We start from the raw sequence: 24,003 nt of genomic DNA, 5'->3' as shown, positions 1-24,003 counted from the left end.
AGCAACTGATTGCAAGACAGTTTGAGTGAAATTTGTGAGCTTGACAGGCGCGCGACCCGTCAGACCAGGCGCGCGACCCATCAGAGGCGCGCGACCCGTCAGGCACCCTCCGCCAGTGCAAAATTATAACGGGCGCGACCCGTCAGAGGCGCGCGACCCGTTGGGTGAGGCCTGAAAATTCACCAAGGAGCCAAAAATTGCCAAATTTTGCAAGGTAGGCCCTCCATCATGAAAAATTATTGCTTGCAACAGTTCAAGAAGATCATGATTGTATTTTTTAAAGGTCTTCATTTGCAAGTAAAAGTCTCCATTGTGCTTTTGGGCTTAAAGTTGTCAAAATGCCAATTCATGTCATTATTTAGCTGATTCTATCATCATTCAGAGGGTTGTCATCATCATGTCAAGTTCCATAGGGTCATTCTACAGCTTATTCATGCTTCAGTTGTGCCTAGGCAAGGTCATTTCCCTCTCCTAGGGTTTTGAAGGCAATTTCTCTTGGATGGTCAAATCACCAGCAAAACTTGTATCCAGATGTTCATACACCTTCCCCTATCCTTAAAATACCCTATCAAATGCTTCCCATCCCTTAGATCCCCCAAATTCCTCATTTTTGCACAAACCCTAGTTTCTAGCTACAACCTGGCAATTTTCTAGGTTGGGCCTGTGTTTTGCCCTTTTGGACCCCTTCCCCTCATTAAAACTCTGAGGTTCCACTTTCCCCTGCTTCCTAACATCCCTCCCCACTCCCAAAAATTTCCCCAAGAATTTAGAAGCCCCCTATCCCCTTCATTTCGCTCCATTTCGACAAAATTCCTTGTTTCACACATCGGGACAAGTTTCACTCAAATGATGTTTCAGAGCAATCAAAGATGAATTTTGCAAAACTGAGAGAGGTTTTTGTCCAAAACATGCCAGAGAATAAAAACCTCCTTCACTTTTTGCGCAGGTGTCATGGTTTTAAAGAAATGTCAAAAATACCGGCGAGAACGAAGGTGCTCCAAGGACGGTTGGCCAAAGCACAAAAACGAAGGAAAACGCCCGATCCACTCCAAATTTTGGCCAAAGCCTCTTTGAATGAGCATGGTACTTGATTTGGTACTCCCAGCCCAAATTTCAAGAAATTTGGAGAAAATTTTGTCATTTGTGAATTTTTTGTGCAATTTGCAGGTTTTTCCCATTAACGGGTCTCACCCCTCGCGCGACCCTTCATCATGGCAACTCCATTTGACAAAAACTCAAAATTTCCAGATTTTTCATGCAAATTTACACATGCTCATGGATGGACCCTAGATTTGGTGAAGTTTTGGGCCTCCAGAAAGTAAAAAAACTAGCAAAAAATGACTTTCTGCCACTTTTTTGAATTGCAGAAAGTAGTCTTGGGAGATTTGATTTTTGACAGGGAAAATGAACACCAAATTCAAAAATTCTAGTTGGGTTGGAAAGTAGAATCATAGACCTTTCCAACAAGCCTACTATTGCCCAATTTGGACACCTTCAAGTGCCCCAAAAGTGGCTCCAAAGGCGCGCGACCCGTCAGGCAGAGGCGCGCGACCCGTCAGGCAAACTTCTCCAAAATGCACTGTACAGCTCAGAAAAATGCAGTTTGACCCAGTTTGACTTTTTGGGGTGAATTATGATTATCTCTGATGTAATTATTGTACTTTTTAGACACTTTTACTCTTATGTAACGTTTCTAGAAGATTCATTCATGAAAAGGGTAAATATTAAATGAATGAATTGGTTTCCTAGCTTATAGAGGCAAGTTGTTTTGACTGCCTAGATTTTAGTGCTCAGTTTAGAATTAGTTGAAACAGCTCCTAGAAGGATGAGCTCGACCCCTAGAGGCAAGGGAAGAGGTTTGCTTGCCTATATTATGTATTTTCTTAATCATTTTCAGGGGTTGGAAGGTTGGACTCTTGAGGGAGAAGCTATCATTGTATTATTTCACTGTATCTCTGCAATTTTTGGCTAAGGAAGACCAGGGTTTTGCAGTCCTCTTTGGGATTCTTGTGGACTCATGTGTTTATGGTGTGTTTCTAAATGTTCTTGTAAGCTTTTTATGTGATTCATTTCCTTTCTTTTACTTCTGCACATTAAACAAATGAAGTGTTAAAGTAAGAATTCATGCTTGCCATGCTCTGCTTTTAAGTTTGTTTAATTTCAATGTTTTCTTCTGTCTAAAGAGAATTCAAAGTGATTGTTTGCTCTCTTTAGCTCCTCATCTTTCATTCCTGACCATTCACCTCAGTTAAAGGCATCAACGATGTCTCCTACCTCGCCCCAAGGAACCCCTTGCAGAAACTGTGTCCAATCCCCGCACCAAAAATTGCCCTCTCCTCAATTTGCCACCAAAAACCCTAAAAACCCCAAATCAACCTTTTTGATCAGTTTACTAGCCTAAAATAAGTGTTACCCTATTGGTCATCTCATCTATTGGAGATTTTACGAGATATACCAGAGAGAGCCTTCTCCTGCCCCGTAGGGCTAGCTACGAGGCTAAATGGTTTGATGTTGCCTTGAGGTTTACCTTTCTCAGCCTGAGGTGAAATTTCAAGCGCTAACATACTGGCGACCATACTGGGGAGAACAAACTTGTTTGTGGATTGATGTGTTTGTTTCATAAGTCTTAGACGGAGCCTGAAGTTACGCCAGGTAGCCTTCGAAAACGCTCTTGTTTTACATCAACGTTAGTAGATAAACGCTGCTTCAGTCAATCTCCGTGAGCTTGTGAATACAACACTTCGATTGCATTTTACCCCAGTACATGTATCAAATTCAGATCTGATTTTTGATAGTGGACAACGATCAGACACTTGAAAGGCTGAAATCATTCACTTGGCGACTCTAAATCATTTTCGAGATCAGATCCAAAGACTCCACTGGAGGATGATCCCGACCAGCAAAAACATGAAAGGACAACATGGACAGACCAGGTATTCAAGTTGGAATTTCATCCAAGACATTTTGTTCTTTGTCATAAATTATTTCTTCTCTTTTCCCAAGAATGTCAAGAAGGCTTTGCAAAGTATACTGTATTTGAGAAGAGATCCTCGGCCTGCAGTTGATTCTTTCCCTTTGAAGATTGTGAATACCAAAGATTTGCATACCTTTGAGCTTGATCAAGACCTTTCTTCTAAATTTTGTGACAACCATCTTCAAATTGATGAGCCTCAAGAGACCAAGACTGATCCTATACCTTCTGTACATACCCCTACACCTTGTAAAATTCCAGATCGGTATAAACCTCTTGTTTTACCTTCTATTCTCCATGCTTTCCCCAAAAACTATGATCTATACTTGTCGAGGTTTGACGGTGAATGTAAGAATGTCAATGCTGAGCAACATGTGCAGAATTTTGAGAATTTTCTAGATCTTTTTGAAGTTGATGAAGAAGATGTCAGTATAAGGCTTTTTGCTCTTTCTTTGCAAGCCAAAGTGAAGAGTTGGTTCAAAGCCCTACCTGATGCAAGCATCTCAGATTTCCAGCAGTTTGTCAAAGTTTTTCTTGACAGGTGGATGATCGGGCAGAACCTTTTCTTGATTGTAGAAGAGTATAACCAGCTGAAAAGATTGCTAGGGGAGACGGTACAACAGTTTTCAGCCAGATTTAACCAAGTTTATTATTCAATCCCAATTGATATAAGGCCTACTCCTAGATCTGCTCTCTTGCACTATCCGGGTGCCTTTGATCCGAAGATGGAGTTTCAGCTGAGAGAAAGGGATATTACAACACTTCATGAGATGCAAAACAGTGCAGTAAATGTAGAGGCTCATCTGTTGATCCGACGGGCAAGGTTGAAGGAAGAAGAGATGAAAAACATAGATCCGGAAAAATCGACATCTCTAGAGGTAAAGCTTGACATTTTGGTAAGTGTCGTGGAAAAGATGATGGACAAGATCAACACAAGGAATGATTGTGATGTTCCAGCTCATGGCTCGTTGATTGAAGAAGAACAAGTTGCTGATTCAAATCATTTTCTTTCTGATGCCAATTGTTATAGATTTGATGATGATTGTCTTATTAATCATCTTGGAGAAGAGAGATCTGTTGATATGACATGCATGCTTGATGATGTGTTTTATAGTGATGATTTGCCTCATTTTGATGAGTATGACGATGATTATGTTCTCCAAACAGAAGCTAATCTTGTAGATAAACCAGCAATTAGTTTGTGGGAGGAGGAAGTTCATTTTCAGCAGCTCGAATACAATGTTCAGCCATCACATATCAGCTATGATAGTGATGAGGAAAGTGCAGCAAAGATTGAAGTAAGTGAAGGATCTTTACCTTTTTGTTTTGATTCATGTCAGTTCATTAGAGACAACTTCCATGAACTTAGAAATCAGCTGTCAACAAGTCTTGATCTAGACCATCTTGAAGGCAATAAAAACCTTGTTCCAGACTTTTCATATTCAGATTTGCAGCCCCCAAATGCCATTGGTTGTCAAGTTGCAGATGAAGGCATGGAAGCTGACATATTTGATCAAATGATACAAGAAGGTTCCCTACCATTTTTTTTTGAATCATTTCAATATTTGAAAGGAAATTTGCATAATCCATCTTCAGTGAAGAATGAGCAGCATGTAGGCAATCATGTAATCACAATGGAACCAATAGAAATGGGATTGCAGCAGTCTTTTCAAGTTTTTCATGATCCAATAGCTGATGTTTTGGATGAGGTTTGCAGTCAAAGTCTTTCTCCATTGACCATATGTGAGCTTGAAACATGTGATGATATGAATTTGATCCGACAGCCAATTTCTTTCTTATTTTCAGCAGAGGTCTCATCACAAGGCTCAGATCAAAGTTTGCATTCATGGTATGAGGAGAAGAGTAATCCCTTGGATGAGCTAAGTCCCAGTGTGCATGAACTTCAAGATCCTTATGCAGTGTTTTTGGAGGTGGATAGAGAATTCATATCATTCAATGGATCTATTTCTAAGTTGTCATGGGAGTTGCCTTTCAGTAGTCCTCTCTTGTTATTTATAAGTGAGAACTTGTGGAGAATTCAACCAGTAGACAGAATACTTACTTGGTTGCATTGGTTGTTTCATTTCACTTGATTAGGTGATGAATACAACTGTTAGAGTAGGTTGTGATGAATAAGCTCCCCTTTGAGCATCATTTCAGTTTGTCGGTTGTATTTAAATCTTGAGTTAGTTTTTAGTTGAGTGAGAGTCAATTTGTGTTGTCAAGTCATCATTTTTCAGTCATGCATTTCAGCTTGAGTTTTTGACTCCATTGCCCAATAGATGAAGGCATTGTCTAGCTCTTACAGAGATCTGCGGTTCTTGGCACCTCCAAGGAGCTACCATCCCCATTGGAGCCAATGTTAGAGTCGGTCTAGTAGCCCTCCATCAGCGATCAAAGCTCTTTGCATTTGCATAAGTAGGTGTCTCATCAGTGTCAAGTTTTGCATCCCATTAGGCATGCCATAACCCTGATGGAGGAGCTGGTGTCTTTGTCCCCCTCTTGGCAACTGAATCAAGTTATTTCAGTCCCTAGTCACTTTCAAGCTTGTCTTGTCTCGGCTTGAGGTCAAATTCCTAGGTCTAGGGTTGTGGACAAGTTTGTTTACAAGGTCAAATCTTTTAAGGTCAATAAGTGCTCAGCAAGCCAGAGGGATGATTTTAAAGGTGTTTCTTCGCAAATTTCAATCTTGTACAGTTAATCTTTACCTTGGATTTAAAAACTCTGTTTTTAAAGCCAAGGTCATTTCTTAAATTTTTGTAAAAAGTGATGAAATTTCAAAAAACTTCCAGAGACAGCATGTAACCCTGGCTCCCTTGCCAAGATCCCTCAGATGCTGTCCCTGCAAAAATTATCAAAGAAAAGCATCAAATCAACCAATTTCAGGATAAAAGGAAACCATGTGGGTTGTGACATGAAATTAATTCAAACAAGGCTATAAAAGCCCTAATCTCCCTCTATCAAGCCTCATTATGCATCCAAGTGATAGAGCAACTGATTGCAAGACAGTTTGAGTGAAATTTGTGAGCTTGACAGGCGCGCGACGCATCAGACCAGGTGTTATCACAAAATCGTGTACTAAGGGCTGCTACTTAGCAAGATCTCATGCAACTATTTCAAACCAGGCTTTAGACTAAGGCTTAGCCTCCTTAGTCAGAGAGGGCTCTCTCACAGATTTTTGATATGGATTCATAACAAGAAAAGATGGCTAACTTTTCAAACAGTACATGAAAATAAGCTGGTTGGAACAACAAAATAACACTTCTTCCATTAGGCTCATGGAGTCAAACACCTCTGCAGTAAACTATAAACTACTCAATCATGGAAGCCAAGGCATATAATGTTTAAACAACCAGAATATTTCTCAAAAAGAACCTCAACTCATAAACATACACAGGAAGTCTGAGCACTAGGTGAATTCAGAGTGATTGCATGTCTATTGAGCTGTAAAACAGAAAGGATAAAGACAAACCACATATATTCTGAGCCTTTGAACACAAGATGAATCTTGGGAAGAAAAAGTAATCTTTCTATTACTGCCAAAAGTCTTTTACATTAGCCAATATAAAAACTCTGTTTTTTCATAAATCTCCAACCCCTCTTACATCAGAGTTTCTCCTATATATAGGAAAACAAAACTAAAACTACTTGAGTCTCCTCCTCCAGCATGAGGGGAGCTCGATGGCCTATCATTAACTAACCCTATCTATTTTTAAACAAACTTATTAAATACATAAAGCATTGTGCTGTAAATACATAGAGTCCTAATTACATTGAAACTTTAACTCCATCTCCTCGTGTGCATGTTGCCTTTCTTGAGCTTTGACACCTGTACACTTTCTGTAGTGGCCGAAATATATTGGAGAGGGATTCACTGAACGAGCTGCCTTGGATTCTAGCTGTGCAGATGACTCATTAGTTGGTGAAGATGTGTGCCCTGTTTTCACGGTCCCTGTCTTCCAACATTCTCCGAAAATGTAGCAGCATGTTCCCAATTCTTTAATAACTCAAAGTATGGAACGCTGCTACCAAACACCATGTCTCCAGATGAGTTGTAGGCTGTATTGATGTACAAGTGTCTCTCTTCTAACATTCCCGGTCAAACTGTTTATTCTGCATTGAAAAACATCACTTACAGCAGTTTCGTAGCGCGCTACGAAACTGCTGTGTGATTTAAAAAAAACACAGTTTTTCTCTAAACTCCTCACAAAATTGAATAGCTGTTGTTTGCTAGGCTTCACAGTTCACCATTTGAAGGATATTGCCATCGTAGACAAACCCACTGGTTGCAGCTGTTGCTATTGGTCATTATGGAAAAACTACCCTGTTGGTGGCTTCCTTTAGATTCTTGTCAAAATATGGGTATGGATTTGGATCACAGTATGCTGGAAGCTTTTCAAACTTCAAGAGAAGATGACGGAAACGTGATTCAAACCACCCTCTCCAACTCTGAAAATCATCTTCATCTGAAGCTGTAACATGGATTTGAATGAAAAAATCATAACTAGAGCAGAAAGGAAACCGTTCAAAGAGTACATTCCAGTCACCACTATTTGGCAAGGTGCTCCAATTTAACTTCATTTTCATTATTGCATCCCAGTCACATGAAAATTCTGACTTGAGTCTTTATAGGGTGCTTTTTGTAACATTGTAACTGCAGCAACTAAGAATCATCAGTGCTCTCACTAAAGAGCCTGATACAATCATCGGATGCTCCACTAGCAATAAGACCGCTCCTTGACCAGTGAACTGAGAATATTGTTCGATCATGATATCCAGAAATGGTACAAAGATGTTTCCAGGGCCCACCATTTCCACTTCTCTCCGCTGGGTTTATGCTTGTATTCCAAACCATCAACGTTAAGTCATCGCTGCAGGAGATCATTCTGTCTCCGGAAGAATTAAAAGATACCGCCCACACTGTTGATGTATGGCCACTGACAGAATTTCCCAATGTTTGCATGCATGCCCAGTCATCACCATCTCCATCCTCTGCCCAAACCTTGATAGAATTATCATAACTAGTAGAGACCAAAATGTCACGATTAGGGTGCCACTGGACCATCTTGACATCCTGTGTATGACCTTGCAGTACTGAAACACACTCAAACTCATTCCCTGGTTGAACATCCCAAATCCAGACAGACTTATCACGACCACATGTGGCAAGTAGCATACCAGACGCGCTCCAAGAAACACTTTTGACTTCATTCTCATGGCCCTCTAAGGAGGCAATGCATTCAAATTCACCACCAACATTTTCCAGATTGCAGTAGTTGCATCAAAACTTGCTGGTGCAGTTTTCTGGGCACGGTCCAAACGAATGTGGCCCCTGCCTTGTTTTTTTTTATTTTTGCAATGTATATTGCACATTTCTGCCAATCCCGTTTTCCCCATGCATACTTTCTGTCAACAATATCAATCTCCTCTGATTCTGAAATGAATTTAGCATTTCTCATATTGCCATGCACTGTGTTATGCGAACCAGGGTGATCGATTAGAAGTCGGCAAAATTAGCCACAAGAATGACATCCTGTCTCACAATAATGTACAGCAACTTCATTAGTTGTATGAACATGGGGTCCTTCACGGCTCCTCTTGAATGCTGGTACCGGGACACAGCAATCCTTTCGTAGACTGTCCTGCTCTGATACATGCTCATACTCGAAAAATCCTCTGCGCCCTTGGAATTTCCTTGTTTGGCGAACTAACTCCGTAAAAATCTCACATATTCCAGGCAACCCGCATTTTTCAGGGTAAACGTGCTCATTCCACCAAGCATCAATTTCGCCCTCTGTCCCCAATATAACAGGCATTCAATCATGAAGCCACGCCAACGCCTTAGAGGAACGTGTAGTCAAAATAGTAAATGTAAAGAATATTCCTCCTTCAGAAACTTGCCATGTGTCATAAAGAGCTGCAGGTAGGCAAAGAAAAGCTACGAGGGATGAAACTTCATGAGGCTCAGCAAGACGCTTTAAAGGAGTACGATCAAGTAACACAAACTCTTTGTCTTCCAAGAGCTTCTCCATGAGTGATGTCTTGGTATGCCATGGTGCCACACAGTTAACACGTATGTTGTCACTTGTCCACTCACATGCAAGATTTTTTGTGAGTTGGCTCATTGCTCCTTTGCTGGCTGCATATATGGTACCAGAGAATAGCTACAACACCAACAACCGATGAAATGAAAACAATGCTTCCCCTTTTTTGATGCTTTTAGTAGAGGATGTGACAGCTGAGATATATGATAAGCTGATTCAAAGTTGGTAGACATAAGAAATGAGAAATCCTCATATTTGTACCGACATTATTAATCAACATATTGAGTTTCCCATTGCAAAACGAAAAACATCTTTCAATCAGCTCCTCTTGTGCTGAACGAGATGATAAAACACAGACTGTACCATCAAACTGCAGCCCAGATTCCTTCCACTGAGTCAAACATTCATTAAAATCCTTCTCTGTACGCGAACATGTCATTAACAGTGGAAATCCTTTGTTCATTTATCTTGAAAATGTATATAGAATGGTTGCTTCTTCGCTCCATCCTTTTTCCACTCGTAAAACCCTTCAACTGACACAAGGCAATGATAACTTGGAATAACAGAAGCCTTCTCATAACCGATTCTGATCGAGCATTGATTTCAAAAAGGACCACGGTTTTGAGACTTGAGTATGAAACAGAGTTTTGATGGACCTTCGTTGGTGATCATGAGAACCTGCCACAACAGCTGTGAGCGCAAAGCAAAATTACCACTGGAATGTTCCCCTTCAATGGAGTACAAGCCCACATATAACAGCTTGACAAACCTCGTTTCCTGCAGTGTTTCCATCAATTCACTTTAAATATCTGTCATTTCCCAATTTCGCAGCGCAGCCAGTGCAAGGTCAGTGTTTTCGCTACGAAATCACTAAAACAGATGGCGCTGCGAAACTGCTAACGGATTTATGCGCTGCGAAAACACCCTGACTTTAAGCTAGGCTAAAATTTTTTTGGCAACAGACTTTTCAGTGATAACAGCGGCTCCACTTGGGATAGTGTGCCCTTGTGGTGCACTAAGAACATGCAGCTCCAGTGCCTTATCCATTTGTGACAAACAGAAATTTGCTTGACAAGCATGACTGTAGGAGAAAGAAAACTACATCTACAAAAAAGAAAATGCTCAGTTAACCTTGAGCTTATTTGCATTTACCTCTACCTACCTACCCTAACCATTTCAACTTCTTTCTGCTCAATCAATATGAAATTTCCAATGTAACCAATCCTCTGTTTTATCTGATATTTGACTTCTTTGACTGCATCGGAGTTCAGAGCCAATATGATAATGTGATGACCGCTGCCACTGAAATTGTCTCTGATCTTCTTTGAAAAACTGAAATACTGGAGAGTAAAAGTCTTCCATGTAATCAGCTACAGGATCCCAGAATACATGATCAGCTTGTTTTTCCTTGTAACTTTCCAGCTGTGCAAACTGATCTTCAACCACAGTGTTCAGTTCCTCAATCGTGAAAGAGAAAGGAACCAGCATAATCTCCTTACGTTCTGCCATAGAAAACTTCTGAGAATAATGATCATGATCATGAAAACTGTATGCCTGAATTTGTCCTTCTAAACCTTCAATTTCTTTTTCAAGGTCCTCAGCAAATTCATCCAAAAATCTCATCCTATCCTCTGCCTTGCAGTCAAAAGATTTTAGATATGAGGATAATGACAAAGAAAAAGATTCATTTGTTTCTTCTTTACTATGATCATCATTCCATTGTTTGAAACCTTCAACTGAGGGAGAGTCTGCCACCAACTCTGACCTATCTATCCATTCCTCCAAAAACATGAGCCAAAGGTCTTGAAATGACTTAATGGATTTGGCAGGAAAGCATTCAACCCACTGTTTGCACTTCCCTTGAAGTGAATCATAGAATAACCTTATGCAAACATCCTCATGTTTAACTCTAAGAAGCTCTAAAAATTCACAAAAATCTGATATATGATTCAAGGTTAAACTCAAATCTTCTCCGTTGAATTTGGGACCATTCCTTAGAAAATATGCATCCTTGGGAAAATGATTTGGGAAACCATGAATTCCTGAGAAATCTATACATGCATACCTTGAACTAAGAATGGCAGCTTCTGGGTCCTTCATAACTCCAGTGGAATCACCATGAATGTATGAACTTTGAATTCTTCAACAATGGAGTCGTCAAGGTAGATTTGCAGCCTTGAAAACCTTCTGAGCTCCTGCTACCTTCAGAAGTTCAGCTTCATAATTTCGGGAATGAGTAATCTTCAGACTCCCGGCAGACGCACCAAAATGTTATCACAAAATCGTGTACTAAGGGCTGCTACTTAGCAAGATCTCATGCAACTATTTCAAACCAGGCTTTAGACTAAGGCTTAGCCTCCTTAGTCAGAGAGGGCTCTCTCACAGATTTTTGATATGGATTCATAACAAGAAAAGATGGCTAACTTTTCAAACAGTACATGAAAATAAGCTGGTTGGAACAACAAAATAACACTTCTTCCATTGGGCTCATGGAGTCAAACACCTCTGCAGTAAACTATAAACTACTCAATCATGGAAGCCAAGGCATATAATGTTTAAACACTCAGAATATTTCTCAAAAAGAACCTCAACTCATAAACATACACAGGAAGTCTGAGCACTAGGTGAATTCAGAGTGATTGCATGTCTATTGAGCTGTAAAACAGAAAGGATAAAGACAAACCACATATATTCTGAGCCTTTGAACACAAGATGAATCTTGGGAAGAAAAAGTAATCTTTCTATTACTGCCAAAAGTCTTTTACATTAGCCAATATAAAAACTCTGTTTTTTCATAAATCTCCAACCCCTCTTACATCAGAGTTTCTCCTATATATAGGAAAACAAAACTAAAACTACTTGAGTCTCCTCCTCCAGCATGAGGGGAGCTCGATGGCCTATCATTAACTAATCCTATCTATTTTTAAACAAACTTATTAAATACATAAAGCATTGTGCTGTAAATACATAGAGTCCTAATTACATTGAAACTTTAACTCCATCTCCTTGTGTGCATGTTGCCTTTCTTGAGCTTTGACACCTGTACACTTTCTGTAGTGGCCGAAATATATTGGAGAGGGATTCACTGAACGAGCTGCCTTGGATTCTAGCTGTGCAGATGACTCATTAGTTGGTGAAGATGTGTGCCCTGTTTTCACGGTCCCTGTCTTCCAACATTCTCCGAAAATGTAGCAGCATGTTCCCAATTCTTTAATAACTCAAAGTATGGAACTCTGCTACCAAACACCATGTCTCCAGATGAGCTGTAGGCTGTATTGATGTACAAGTGTCTCTCTTCTAACATTCCCGGTCAAACTGTTTATTCTGCATTGAAAAACATCACTTACAGCAGTTTCGTAGCGCGCTACGAAACTGCTGTGTGATTTAAAAAAAACACAGTCTTCCTCTAAATTCCTCACAAGATTGAATAGCTGCTGTTTGCTAGGCTTCACGGTTCACCATTTGAAGGATACTGCCATCGTAGACAAACCCACTGGTTGCAGCTGTTGCTATTGGTCATTATGGAAAAATTACCCTGTTGGTGGCTTCCTTTAGATTCTTGTCAAAATATGGGTATGGATTTGGATCACAGTATGCTGGAAGCTTTTCAAACTTCAAGAGAAGATGACGGAAACGTGATTCAAACCACCCTCTCCAACTCTGAAAATCATCTTCATCTGAAGCTGTAACATGGATTTGAATGAAAAAATCATAACTAGAGCAGAAAGGAAACCGTTCAAAGAGTACATTCCAGTCACCACTATTTGGCAAGGTGCTCCAATTTAACTTCATTTTCATTATTGCATCCCAGTCACATGAAAATTCTGACTTGAGTCTTTATAGGGTGCTTTTTGTAACATTGTAACTGCAGCAACTAAGAATCATCAGTGCTCTCACTAAAGAGCCTGATACAATCATCGGATGCTCCACTAGCAATAAGACCGCTCCTTGACCAGTGAACTGAGAATATTGTTCGATCATGATATCCAGAAATGGTACAAAGATGTTTCCAGGGCCCACCATTTCCACTTCTCTCCGCTGGGTTTATGCTTGTATCCCAAACCATCAACGTTAAGTCATCGCTGCAGGAGACCATTCTGTCTCCGGAAGAATTAAAAGATACCGCCCACACTGTTGATGTATGGCCACTGACAGAATTTCCCAATGTTTGCATGCATGCCCAGTCATCACCATCTCCATCCTCTGCCCAAACCTTGATAGAATTATCATAACTAGCAGAGACCAAAATGTCACGATTAGGGTGCCACTGGACCATCTTGACATCCTGTGTATGACCTTGCAGTACTGAAACACACTCAAACTCATTCCCTGGTTGAACATCCCAAATCCAGACAGACTTATCACGACCACATGTGGCAAGTAGCATACCAGACGTGCTCCAAGAAACACTTTTGACTTCATTCTCATGGCCCTCTAAGGAGGCAATGCATTCAAATTCACCACCAACATTTTCCAGATTGCAGTAGTTGCATCAAAACTTGCTGGTGCAGTTTTATGGGCACGGTCCAAACGAATGTGGCCCCTGCCTTGTTTTTTTTTATTTTTGCAATGTATATTGCACATTTCTGCCAATCCCGTTTTCCCCATGCATACTTTCTGTCAACAATATCAATCTCCTCTGATTCTGAAATGAATTTAGCATTTCTCATATTGCCATGCACTGTGTTATGCGAACCAGGGTGATCGATCAGAAGTCGGCAAAATTAGCCACAAGAATGACATCTTGTCTCACAATAATGTACAGCAACTTCATTAGTTGTATGAACATGGGGCCCTTCACGACTCCTCTTGAATGCTGGTACCGGGACACAACAATCCTTTCGTAGACTGTCCTGCTCTGATACATGCTCATACTCGAAAAATCCTCTGCGCCCTTGGAATTTCCTTGTTTGGCGAACTAACTCCGTAAAAATCTCACATATTCCAGGAAACCCGCATTTTTCAGGGTAAACGTGATCATTCCACCAAGCATCAATTTCTCCCTCTGTCCCCAATATAACAGGCATTCAATCATGAAGCCACGCCAATGCCTTAGAGGAACGTGTAGTCAAAATAGTAAATGTAAAGAATATTCCTCCTTCAGAAACTTGCCATGTGTCATAAAGAGCTGCAGGTAGACAAAGAAAAGCTACAAGGGATGAAACTTCATGAGGCTCAGCAAGACGCTTTAAAGGAGTACGATCAAGTAACACAAACTCTTTGTCTTCCAAGAGCTTCTCCACGAGTGATGTCTTGGTATGCCATGGTGCCACACAGTTAACACGTATGTTGTCACTTGTCCACTCACATGCAAGATTTTTTGTGAGTTGGCTCATTGCTCCTTTGCTGGCTGCATATATGGTACCAGAGAATAGCTACAACACCAACAACCGATGAAATGAAAACAATGCTTCCCCTTTTTTGATGCTTTTAGTAGAGGATGTGACAGCTGAGATATATGATAAGCTGATTCAAAGTTGGTAGACATAAGAAATGAGAAATCCTCATATTTGTACCGACATTATTAATCAACATATTGAGTTTCCCATTGCAAAACGAAAAACATCTTTCAATCAGCTCCTCTTGTGCTGAACGAGATGATAAAACACAGACTGTACCATCAAACTGCAGCCCAGATTCCTTCCACTGAGTCAAACATTCATTAAAATCCTTCTCTGTACGCGAACATGTCATTAACAGTGGAAATCCTTTGTTCATTTATCTTGAAAATGTATATAGAATGGTTGCTTCTTCGCTCCATCCTTTTTCCACTCGTAAAACCCTTCAACTGACACAAGGCAATGATAACTTGGAATAACAGAAGCCTTCTCATAACCGATTTTGATCGAGCATTGATTTCAAAAAGGACCACAGTTTTGAGACTTGAGTATGAAACAGAGTTTTGATGGACCTTCGTTGGTGATCATGAGAACCTGCCACAACAGCTGTGAGCGCAAAGCAAAATTACCACTGGAATGTTCCCCTTCAATGGAGTACAAGCCCACATATAACAGCTTGACAAACCTCGTTTCCTGCAGTGTTTCCATCAATTCACTTTAAATATCTGTCATTTCCCAATTTCGCAGCGCAGCCAGTGCAAGGTCAGTGTTTTCGCTACAAAATCACTAAAACAGATGGCGCTGCGAAACTGCTAACGGATTTATGCGCTGCGAAAACACCCTGACTTTAAGCTAGGCTAAAAAATTTTTGGCAACAGACTTTTCAGTGATAACACCAGGCGCGCGACCCGTCAGAGGCGCGCGACCCGTCAGGCACCCTCCGCCAGTGCAAAATTATAACGGGCGCGACCCGTCAGAGGCGCGCGACCCGTTGGGTGAGGCGCGCGACCCGTCAGCGCCCTCTTTGTAAAACCGCCTGAAAATTCACCAAGGAGCCACAAATTGCCAAATTTTGCAAGGTAGGCCCTCCATCATGAAAAATTATTGCTTGCAATAGTTCAAGAAGATCATGATTGTATTTTTTAAAGGTCTTCATTTGCAAGTAAAAGTCTCCATTGTGCTTTTGGGCTTAAAGTTGTCAAAATTCCAATTCATGTCACCATTTAGCTGAGTCTATCATCATTCAGAGGGTTTTCATCATCATGTCAAGTTCCATAGGGTCATTCTACAGCTTATTCATGCTTCAGTTGTGCCTAGGCAAGGTCATTTCCCTCTCCTAGGGTTTTGAAGGCAATTTCTCTTGGATGGTCAAATCACCGGAAAAACTTGTATCCATATGTTCATACACCTTCCCCTATCCTTAAAATACCCTATCAAATGCTTCCCATCCCTTAGATCCCCCAAATTCCTCATTTTTGCACAAACCCTAGTTTCTAGCTACAACCTGGCAATTTTCTAGGTTGGGCCTGTGTTTTGCCCTTTTGGACCCCTTCCCCTCATTCAAACTCTGAGGTTCCACTTTCCCCTGCTTCCTAACATCCCTCCCCACTCCCAAAAATTTCCCCGAGAATTTAGAAGCCCCCTATCCCCTTCATTTCGCTCCATTTCGACAAAATTCCTTGTTTCACACATCGGGACAAGTTTCACTCAAATGATGTTTCAGAGCAATCAAAGATGAATTTTGCAAAACTGAGAGAGGTTTTTGTCCAAAACATGCCAAAGAAGAAAAACCTCCTTCACGTTTTGCACAGGTGTCATGGTTTTAAAGAAATGTCAAAAATACCGGCGAGAACGAAGGTGCTCCAAGGACGGTTGGCCAAAGCACAAAAACGAAGGAAAATGCCCGATCCACTCCAAATTTTGGCCAAAGCCTCTTTGACTGAGCATGGTACTTGATTTGGGACTCCCAGCCCAAATTTCAAGAAATTTGGAGAAAATTTTGTCATTTGTGAATTTTTTGTGCAATTTGCAGGTTTTTCCCATTAACGGGTCTCACCCCCCGCGTGACCCTTCATCATGGCAACTCCATTTGAAAAAAACTCAGCATTTCCAGATTTTTCATGCAAATTTACACATGCTCATGGATGGACTTGAGATTTGGTGAAGTTTTGGGCCTCCAGAAAGTCAAAAAACTAGCAAAAAATGACTTTCTGCCACTTTTTTGAACTGCAGAAAGTAGTCTTGGGAGATTTGATTTTTGACAGGGCAAATGAACTCCGAATTCAAAAATTCCAGTTGGGTTGGAAATTCGACTCATGGACCTTTCCAACAAGCCTACTCTTGCCCAATTTGGACACCTGCAAGCACCCCAAAAGTGGCTCCAAAGGCGCGCGACCCGTCAGGCAAACTTCTCCAAAATGCATTGTACAGCTCAGAAAAACGCAGTTTGACCCAGTTTGACTTTTTGGGGTGAATTATGATTATCTCTGATGTAATTATTGTACTTCTTAGACACTTTTACTCTTATGTAACGTTTCTAGAAGATTCATTCATGAAAAGGGTAAATATTAAATGAATGAATTGGTTTCCTAGCTTATAGAGGCAAGTTGTTTTGACTGCCTAGATTTTAGTGCTCAATTTAGAATTAGTTGAAACAGCTCCTAGAAGGATGATCTCGACCCCTAGAGGCAAGGGAAGAGGTTGGCTTGCCTATATTATGTATTTTCTTAATCATTTTCAGGGGTTGGAAGGTTGGACTCTTGAGGGAGAAGCTATCATTGTATTATTTCACTGTATCTCTGCAATTTTTGGCTAAGGAAGACCAGGGTTTTGCAGTCCTCTTTTGGATTCTTGTGGACTCATCTGTTGATGGTGTGTTTCTCAATTTTCTTGTAAGCTTTTTATGTGGTTCATTTCCTTTATTTTACTTCTGCACATTAAACAAATGAAGTGTTAAAGTAAGAATTCATGCTTGCCATGCTCTGCTTTTAAGTTTGTTTAATTTCAATGTTTTCTTCTGTCTAAAGAGAATTCAAATTGATTCTTTGCTCTCTTTAGCTCCTCATCTTTCATTCCTGACCATTCACCTCAGTTAAAGGCATCAACGTTGTCTCCTACCTCGCCCCAAGGAACCCCCTGCAGAAACTGTGTCCAATCCCCGCACCCAAAATTGCCCTCTCCTCAATTTGCCACCAAAAAACCATAAAAACCCCAAATCAACCTTTTTGATCAGTTTACTAGCCCAAAATCAGTGTTACCCTATTGGTCATCTCATCTATTGGATATTTTACGAGATAGACCGGAGAGAGCCTTCTCCTGCCCCGTAGGGCTAGCTACGAGGCTAAATGGTTTGATGTTGCCTTGAGGTTTACCTTTCTCAGCCTGAGGTGAAATTTCAAGCGCTAACACAACCCTCTCCCATTTTCCAGTCTCTCTTGGAAGGGAGTTGCAACCCCCTTAGCTCTTGTACTAGCTAATCTACTAGTACGTAGGTGCTGACCTACTTCTTTTCTTCCAAGGACCACTTTTCATAAATTTTCAAACTGGATCCATGAACATCAAATAATCATCAAATACATGTGAATCAACCAATCTCCTTTTTCAATCAACCAATAACTTCTTAGAATGCAATAACCAGAACAACAATACCAGTAATCTAAACCCAGAACTCTTCAGCAATAGATAAAAGACAACCAACAAATATTTCAAGAAAAGTCCAGAACTTCACCAATGGAAACCTGCGAATATCTGCAGCTCTTCTGTGTCTAAACTGCGCAGATCCGCACCTGGTCCTTCTTCTGCTCTGCGTACCTCTGCACCTACTCCTTCTGCTACACTGCGTACCTCTACTCAGATCCACACCTGCACTGTCTGCCTGAAAGCGTACCTCCGCACTTGGTCCTTCTGTTCCTTTGCATACCTCCGTACTGTGCCTTTTGCTGCACTGCGTACCTCGCACCAGCGCCTTCTGCTTTGCTGCGGACCCCGACACCTGCACCTTCTGCTGCACTGTGGACCCCCGCACCTGCGCTGTGGATCGCCTGTGGACCTCTGAATAGATCCAAATTAATAGTCCTCAAATGTGCCACAGACAGTCAAATCCATAGATCTGATCATGCGCCCGAGAGATCATGACCTATCAATAGATTTGCCTTAAATTTCACCTTGATTTAGATCTAGCTTTTAAAACCGATCACCCAAAATTTCAGATCTTAAGATATTCAAATTTCACAAGTGACTAGCCAAGAGATCTCCTTTCCTTTTTATAGGCAAGCCCTTATTCACACCATGGGACAAAACCATCGAAAACCAATACAAGGGATCCAAATCGGGGTTCAATAATTTATATCCTATACCACGGGACAAAACCATAGGATCATGAACGTCGGGCTAAATACCATGAGCTAGACATAAGAATTCCCATGTGTGCGCGCTTTCTCTGCATTGGAGTGAGTGGACTGGGGTCCGCACCTTCTATTCGGATAACCTGTGGACATGACCGCACTTGGTGAACGGCGTGCCTGCGAGTCCGCACTTTTTGAATGGTGTACCTGCGAACCCCTTATTTTTCATCATTTTGAGAGCCAAAACAGGGTTTTGCCACTTGAGTGAGTTGCCATCAAGTACAACACCTGTGCCATAGTGCTAAACCTGAATCATAATGCCAACTGTCTCCCCCTTTGGACTTGATGGCAACCCCAAGATCCTCAAAGTCATTCTCCTCCTTTAACGTCAAGGGCAAAGGGTGGACCAAGATATTCTCTTCCTTTGCGATCCATACTCCCCCTGAGTGCCTGCTGAAATTTCTTAATGAGCTCCCCCTGACTATAGACCAGATCTGCAAAAGAAAAATTCTTCAAGAAGAACCATAATATACTATACACCATACATGACCTTGACAAGAGAGATAGAGACATATTAGCAGCAATATTCAGATCAGCATCCATGTTATCCTTCTATACTTTCTCCTCCAAGATCTTCTACCATAATGCCAACAATCAATTATTAGAAGAATATATGCTCCCCTTGAACCTGTGCCATTCGATCTTCGACCAATCCATAACCCAACAAATGTACGCGTATACCCCATATGAAACTCACGTACGACCAACAATCTCTGGAACATATGATATTCAACAACAAGATGATGCATGAACTACCCCTAGCTTTTGCCTGAGGTATTCAAAGGTCTCCCTGGGCAATGGTTTGGTGACTATATCAGCAACTTGTTCCTTAGAAGGAACACACTCCAACTTGACCTTTTGTTCAAGCACTTGTTCCTGAAGAAAATGATATTTGATAGGTATATGCTTGGTCTTTGAATGCATGACTGGGTTCTTTGAAATGTTGATAGCACTTGTATTATCACATAGGATAGAGATAGGTGGGGTACAAGTGATTTGGAAATCCTGCAAGGTCTGCATCATCCAAAGGAGTTGAGTGCAGCAAGATGCAGCAGCCACATATTCTACTTCAGCTGTAGATAAAGCAATCGAACTTTATTTCTTGCTGAACCAAGATACTAATCTAGAACCCATAAAGAATGCACCACCACTTGTGCTCTTCCTGTCATCCACGCTTCCGGCCAAATCTGCATCTGTATAAGCATGAAGTGTGAGATCTGTATCTCTAGGATACCATAATCCATAGTTTTGAGTTCCTTGAAGGTACTTGAAGATTCTCTTAACTTCCTGAAGATGAGTTTCCTTGGGATTTGCTTGAAATCTTCCAACTATTCCCACTGCATGCATGATGTCTGGTCGGGTACCTATCAAATAAATTAGACTTCCAATCATGGATCTATAGGTTGGTTGATGCACTACTACTGATTCATCATTTGCACTGAGGCTGCATCCTGTAACCATAGGGGTACATACTGGTTTTGAATCTTCCATGCCATACTTCTTCAAGATAAACTTTAGGTATTTGGTTTGAGACAAAAAGATACTGCCTTCATTTTGTTGGATTTGTAGCCAAAGAAAATATGTCAGCTCTCCAAGTAATGACATTTCGAATTCTTTCTGCATCACCAAGGCAAAGCTTTGACTCATAGTTTCTTCATTGCTGCCAAAGATAATATCATCTACATACACAACAAGTATTATCAATTTGTCATTTTCAATTTTTATATAAAGATTGTTATCTGCTGATCCCTTTGAAAATCCTTGTTGATGAAGATATTTGTCCAAACGATAGTACCAAGCCCTTGGAGCTTGTTTAAGACCATGAAGAGCCTTTTTTAGTCTGCATACAAGATTTGGATCATTCCCAAGAATGAAACCATCTGGTTGCTCAATGTACACCTCTTCTTTTAAGTCTCCATTCAGAAAGGCTGATTTCACGTCCATTTGAAATACTTTGAACTTCTGAAAGCTTGAGAGAGCAAGGAACATTCGGATGACCTCAAGTCTAGCAATGGGAGAAAAAGTTTCTTCAAAGTCTATTCCTTCTTGTTAAGCATACCCTTTACAAACAAGTCTGGCCTTGTTTCTAATTACTTCCCCATTTTCATTCAACTTATTTTTGAAGATCCATTTTGTCCCTATGACATTCTTATCTTTTGGTCTAGGAACCAACTCCCAAGTGTTGTTCTTTTCGATCTGCTCAAGTTCTTCATCCATTGCCTTGACCCAACATTCATCTTTGCATGTCTCTCTTACATTTTGTGGTTCAGTGGAGGAGAGTAATTCCAAATAGCTTGAAGCTTCTGCAATTGTTCTTCTTGTTTGTATGCCTACCTCCTTTTGCCCCAAGATTTGAGATTCTGGATGATTCTTTTGAACATAACTGGATGGAGTCTTCTCTTCTGTCCTTATCTGTTCTTTTGGTGCCTCTTGAGGTTCTTCTTCATCATTAGTCTGATCTGAAGGATGATCTTCATCCTCTTCGATATTTTCATAATTTACTTGCCTAGGAATGTTTCCTTCTTCATCAACCACTACATCAATGCTGTCAACTATTCTTCCAATTCTTTTGTTGTAACACTTATATGCTTTGCTGTGAGGAGAATAACCAAGGAGAATCCCTTCATCTGCTCTAGGTTCAAACTTGCCAAGATGTTCATCATTATTCTTAATATAACATTTTCTTCCAAATATTTTGAAATGTTTTACCAAAGGAGTCTCACCATACCAGAGCTCATGAGGAGTTTGAGTGTTGTTCACCCGGACATTTGTTTTGTTGAGAATAATGACCGCAGCAAATGCAGCTTCACCCCAGAAGGTTGCAGGAGTTCCAGATTCGTTAAGCATTGCACGAGCCATTTGTTGAACCGTTATGTTCATCCTATACACTACTCCATTTTGCTGAGGAGTCCTAGTTGTAGAGAATTCCCTTCTTATTCCATGTTCTTCACAAAAATCGAAAAAATCATTTGAGGTAAACTCCCCACCTCTATCAGACCTGAGGCACTTAATTTTGTGATCTGATTCGTTTTCAACCAAGGCTTTGAAAGATTTTAATTTTTCGAAGGCTTCGTCTTTGTGCTTCATAAGTCCTATCCAAACCATCCTGGAGAAGTCATCAATGAATAATATAAAGTATTCTTCTCCTCGAGGTGACCTTTCCCTAAATGGACCACATACATCAGTATGGACTAGTTCAAGAGGCTTGCTAGCTGATCCTTCCTTCTCATGGAAGTTAGTTCTGGTTTGCTTACCAAACTGACATGATTTTCATATTGTATTGTCTGGAATTCTGACATCTGGAAGACCACGAAGTGCCTGGTATTTGCATGCTTTCCTTATCTGTGAAAGCTTAGATACCCCAACCTCCAGTGCCATAACCAGTGTTCATAATTCTTGCTCAAATAGCATTGTCGTTGTCCTTCTTCAAATATGTATAAATTATTTGAAGTTCTTATGCCTTTGATCACTGTTTTTCCTGTATCAAGATCACGAACACTACATCCATTTGATCGAAATATTACCTCAGTTCCTTGATCGCACATCTGACTGACACTTAGTAGATTTTGCTTCAATCCATCAACATACAAAACATTTCCAGCCTTGACTTTCTCTTTCAACTGTACAGTGCCTTTTCCTTTTATGACTGCAGAGGTATCATTTCCAAAAGAAACTTTCTTTCCTTTTTCTAAAGCACTATATGATTGAAGTTTTTTCTTTATCACCTGTCATATGCTTTGAACATCCACTGTCGATGTACCATTGATTTTCCTATGCTTCTACATATAAAGCTATCCCACATCTTTCTGGTTTCGGTTCCTTCATTCTCCATGTTCTGGCATTTGAGGTTTTTTCCTTCTGAGTTGTCTTCCGAAACCTGCTCCTGCATTCAGACTCTTCATGACCAAAGTTATTACAAATAGAACATTCAATTTCACTTTCAAGGGTGGAAAAGTTGTTATAGGTTCTTTTCATGATTACAGTCATACTTCTTTGTTTTTGAGCTTCTCTAGTCATGATTGTCTTATAGGCAACACATTGAGCTGCTTTGTGACCAAAGTTATGGCAAGAGAAACATTGTCCATTGAAGAAACTCCTGCGATTATCCAACCGATTGTAGTTTCTACTAACATCCATTATTGAGGCAACTTGGGAAGATTTCACCTGTGGCTAGTTGTAGCTTCTGTTTGTCCTTAAGGTAGCTTGCCCCTGATTTTCTTGATAGTCTTTGCTCGTTCTTGAGGTAAACTGTCCCTGATTTACTTGATGATTTCTATTAGGCCTTTGCTCGCTCCTCCTTGCTGCATCAAGATAACTTTTGGAGGTGGATGATTGAGATGCTTCTCCATTATATCCCAGACCTGTCTTGATTAGTGGAGAATGCTGCACATTGATAATCTCATCCAGAGTTTCAGATCCTTTAACAAATTTAAGATTAAGAGCTTTTGTTTTCTCAATCTCTTTTCTAAGACTAACAATTCCACATTCCAATTTTTCGTGATGTTTTTCCCTTTCAGCCAGTTGACATTGCAGAGAATCAATAATCACATTTTTCTCTTCTAAACAAATTTTGAGATTAGAAAACTCTTCATAAAGACCTTCTTCATCTACATCATCCATATAATCATCATCTTCAAAATCCATTAAAAGTTTAAAATTATTACCTTGTTCATCTTCGTCACTATTTGAAAGTCCATCACTATCTTCATGAGTGTAATAGCTTTTCTTATTTGCATTCTGTTTCTTGTTCCATCTAACAGGTTCCTTCCCCTTGTCAATCTTATCCTTATGAGGACATTTGGTAGCATAGTGACCGACTCTTCCACAAGCAAAGCATTTGAAAGGTAACTTACCTCGGAATCGTCCAACACCCCGTTGAAGGTTTTTGACAAAATTTGATTCTTCTTCTTCTTATGACACGTGTCCTGACTCATAGTAATCTCCTTTGTCGAAAGCCTTGAAGGCAGCTTCTCTCCTGTTTGATGGTCCTCCTTTCCTCATTTCATAAGCAGTCAGAATTCCGTCCAGCTGTGACATGATAAGGTTTCGTAGATTCTCCTTTTCTTCTATTGCAAAAACTTTAGATTCAAACCTAGGGGGACAAAGATCTTAGAACCTTTTCAACCACAACAGCCTCTTTTATTTCTTCACCCAAATTTTTCATACAATTAACAATCTCATCTACATGAAGGAAATAGTTAGCCACACTTTCATTGTTGTGCATTCTGAGATTTTCATACTGAATT

At 40.4% G+C, this 24,003-nt stretch overlaps 1 protein-coding gene and 2 pseudogenes across 1 annotated transcript; all 3 read right to left on the bottom strand.

Moving 5' to 3' along the window:
* Positions 1–7,634: 7,634 nt before the first annotated feature.
* On the bottom strand, positions 7,635–8,368 carry LOC149233913 (protein CIA1 pseudogene; annotated as a pseudogene).
* A 4,200-nt stretch (positions 8,369–12,568) lies between these two features.
* LOC149233911 (tropinone reductase homolog At5g06060 pseudogene) lies at positions 12,569–14,709 on the bottom strand (annotated as a pseudogene).
* LOC149233912 (putative cytosolic iron-sulfur protein assembly protein 1) lies at positions 12,890–14,042 on the bottom strand. Its single transcript, XM_089460976.1, has 2 exons — positions 13,779–14,042; positions 12,890–13,504 (listed from the first exon to the last, which is right to left on the bottom strand). The coding sequence occupies exons 1-2, from the start codon at positions 14,040–14,042 to the stop codon at positions 12,890–12,892; spliced, it is 879 nt and encodes a 292-aa protein (XP_089317102.1).
* Positions 14,710–24,003: the final 9,294 nt, after the last annotated feature.

Source organism: Pinus tabuliformis, chromosome 8 (genome assembly GCF_031772625.1).
Source record: "Pinus tabuliformis cultivar Carrire ecotype Pingquan chromosome 8, CPIR1, whole genome shotgun sequence".
In the NCBI taxonomy this organism is placed as follows: Eukaryota; Viridiplantae; Streptophyta; class Pinopsida; order Pinales; family Pinaceae; genus Pinus; species Pinus tabuliformis.
Note: the sequence above shows the minus strand (reverse complement) of the source record. Positions and strands in the feature narration are given on the sequence as shown.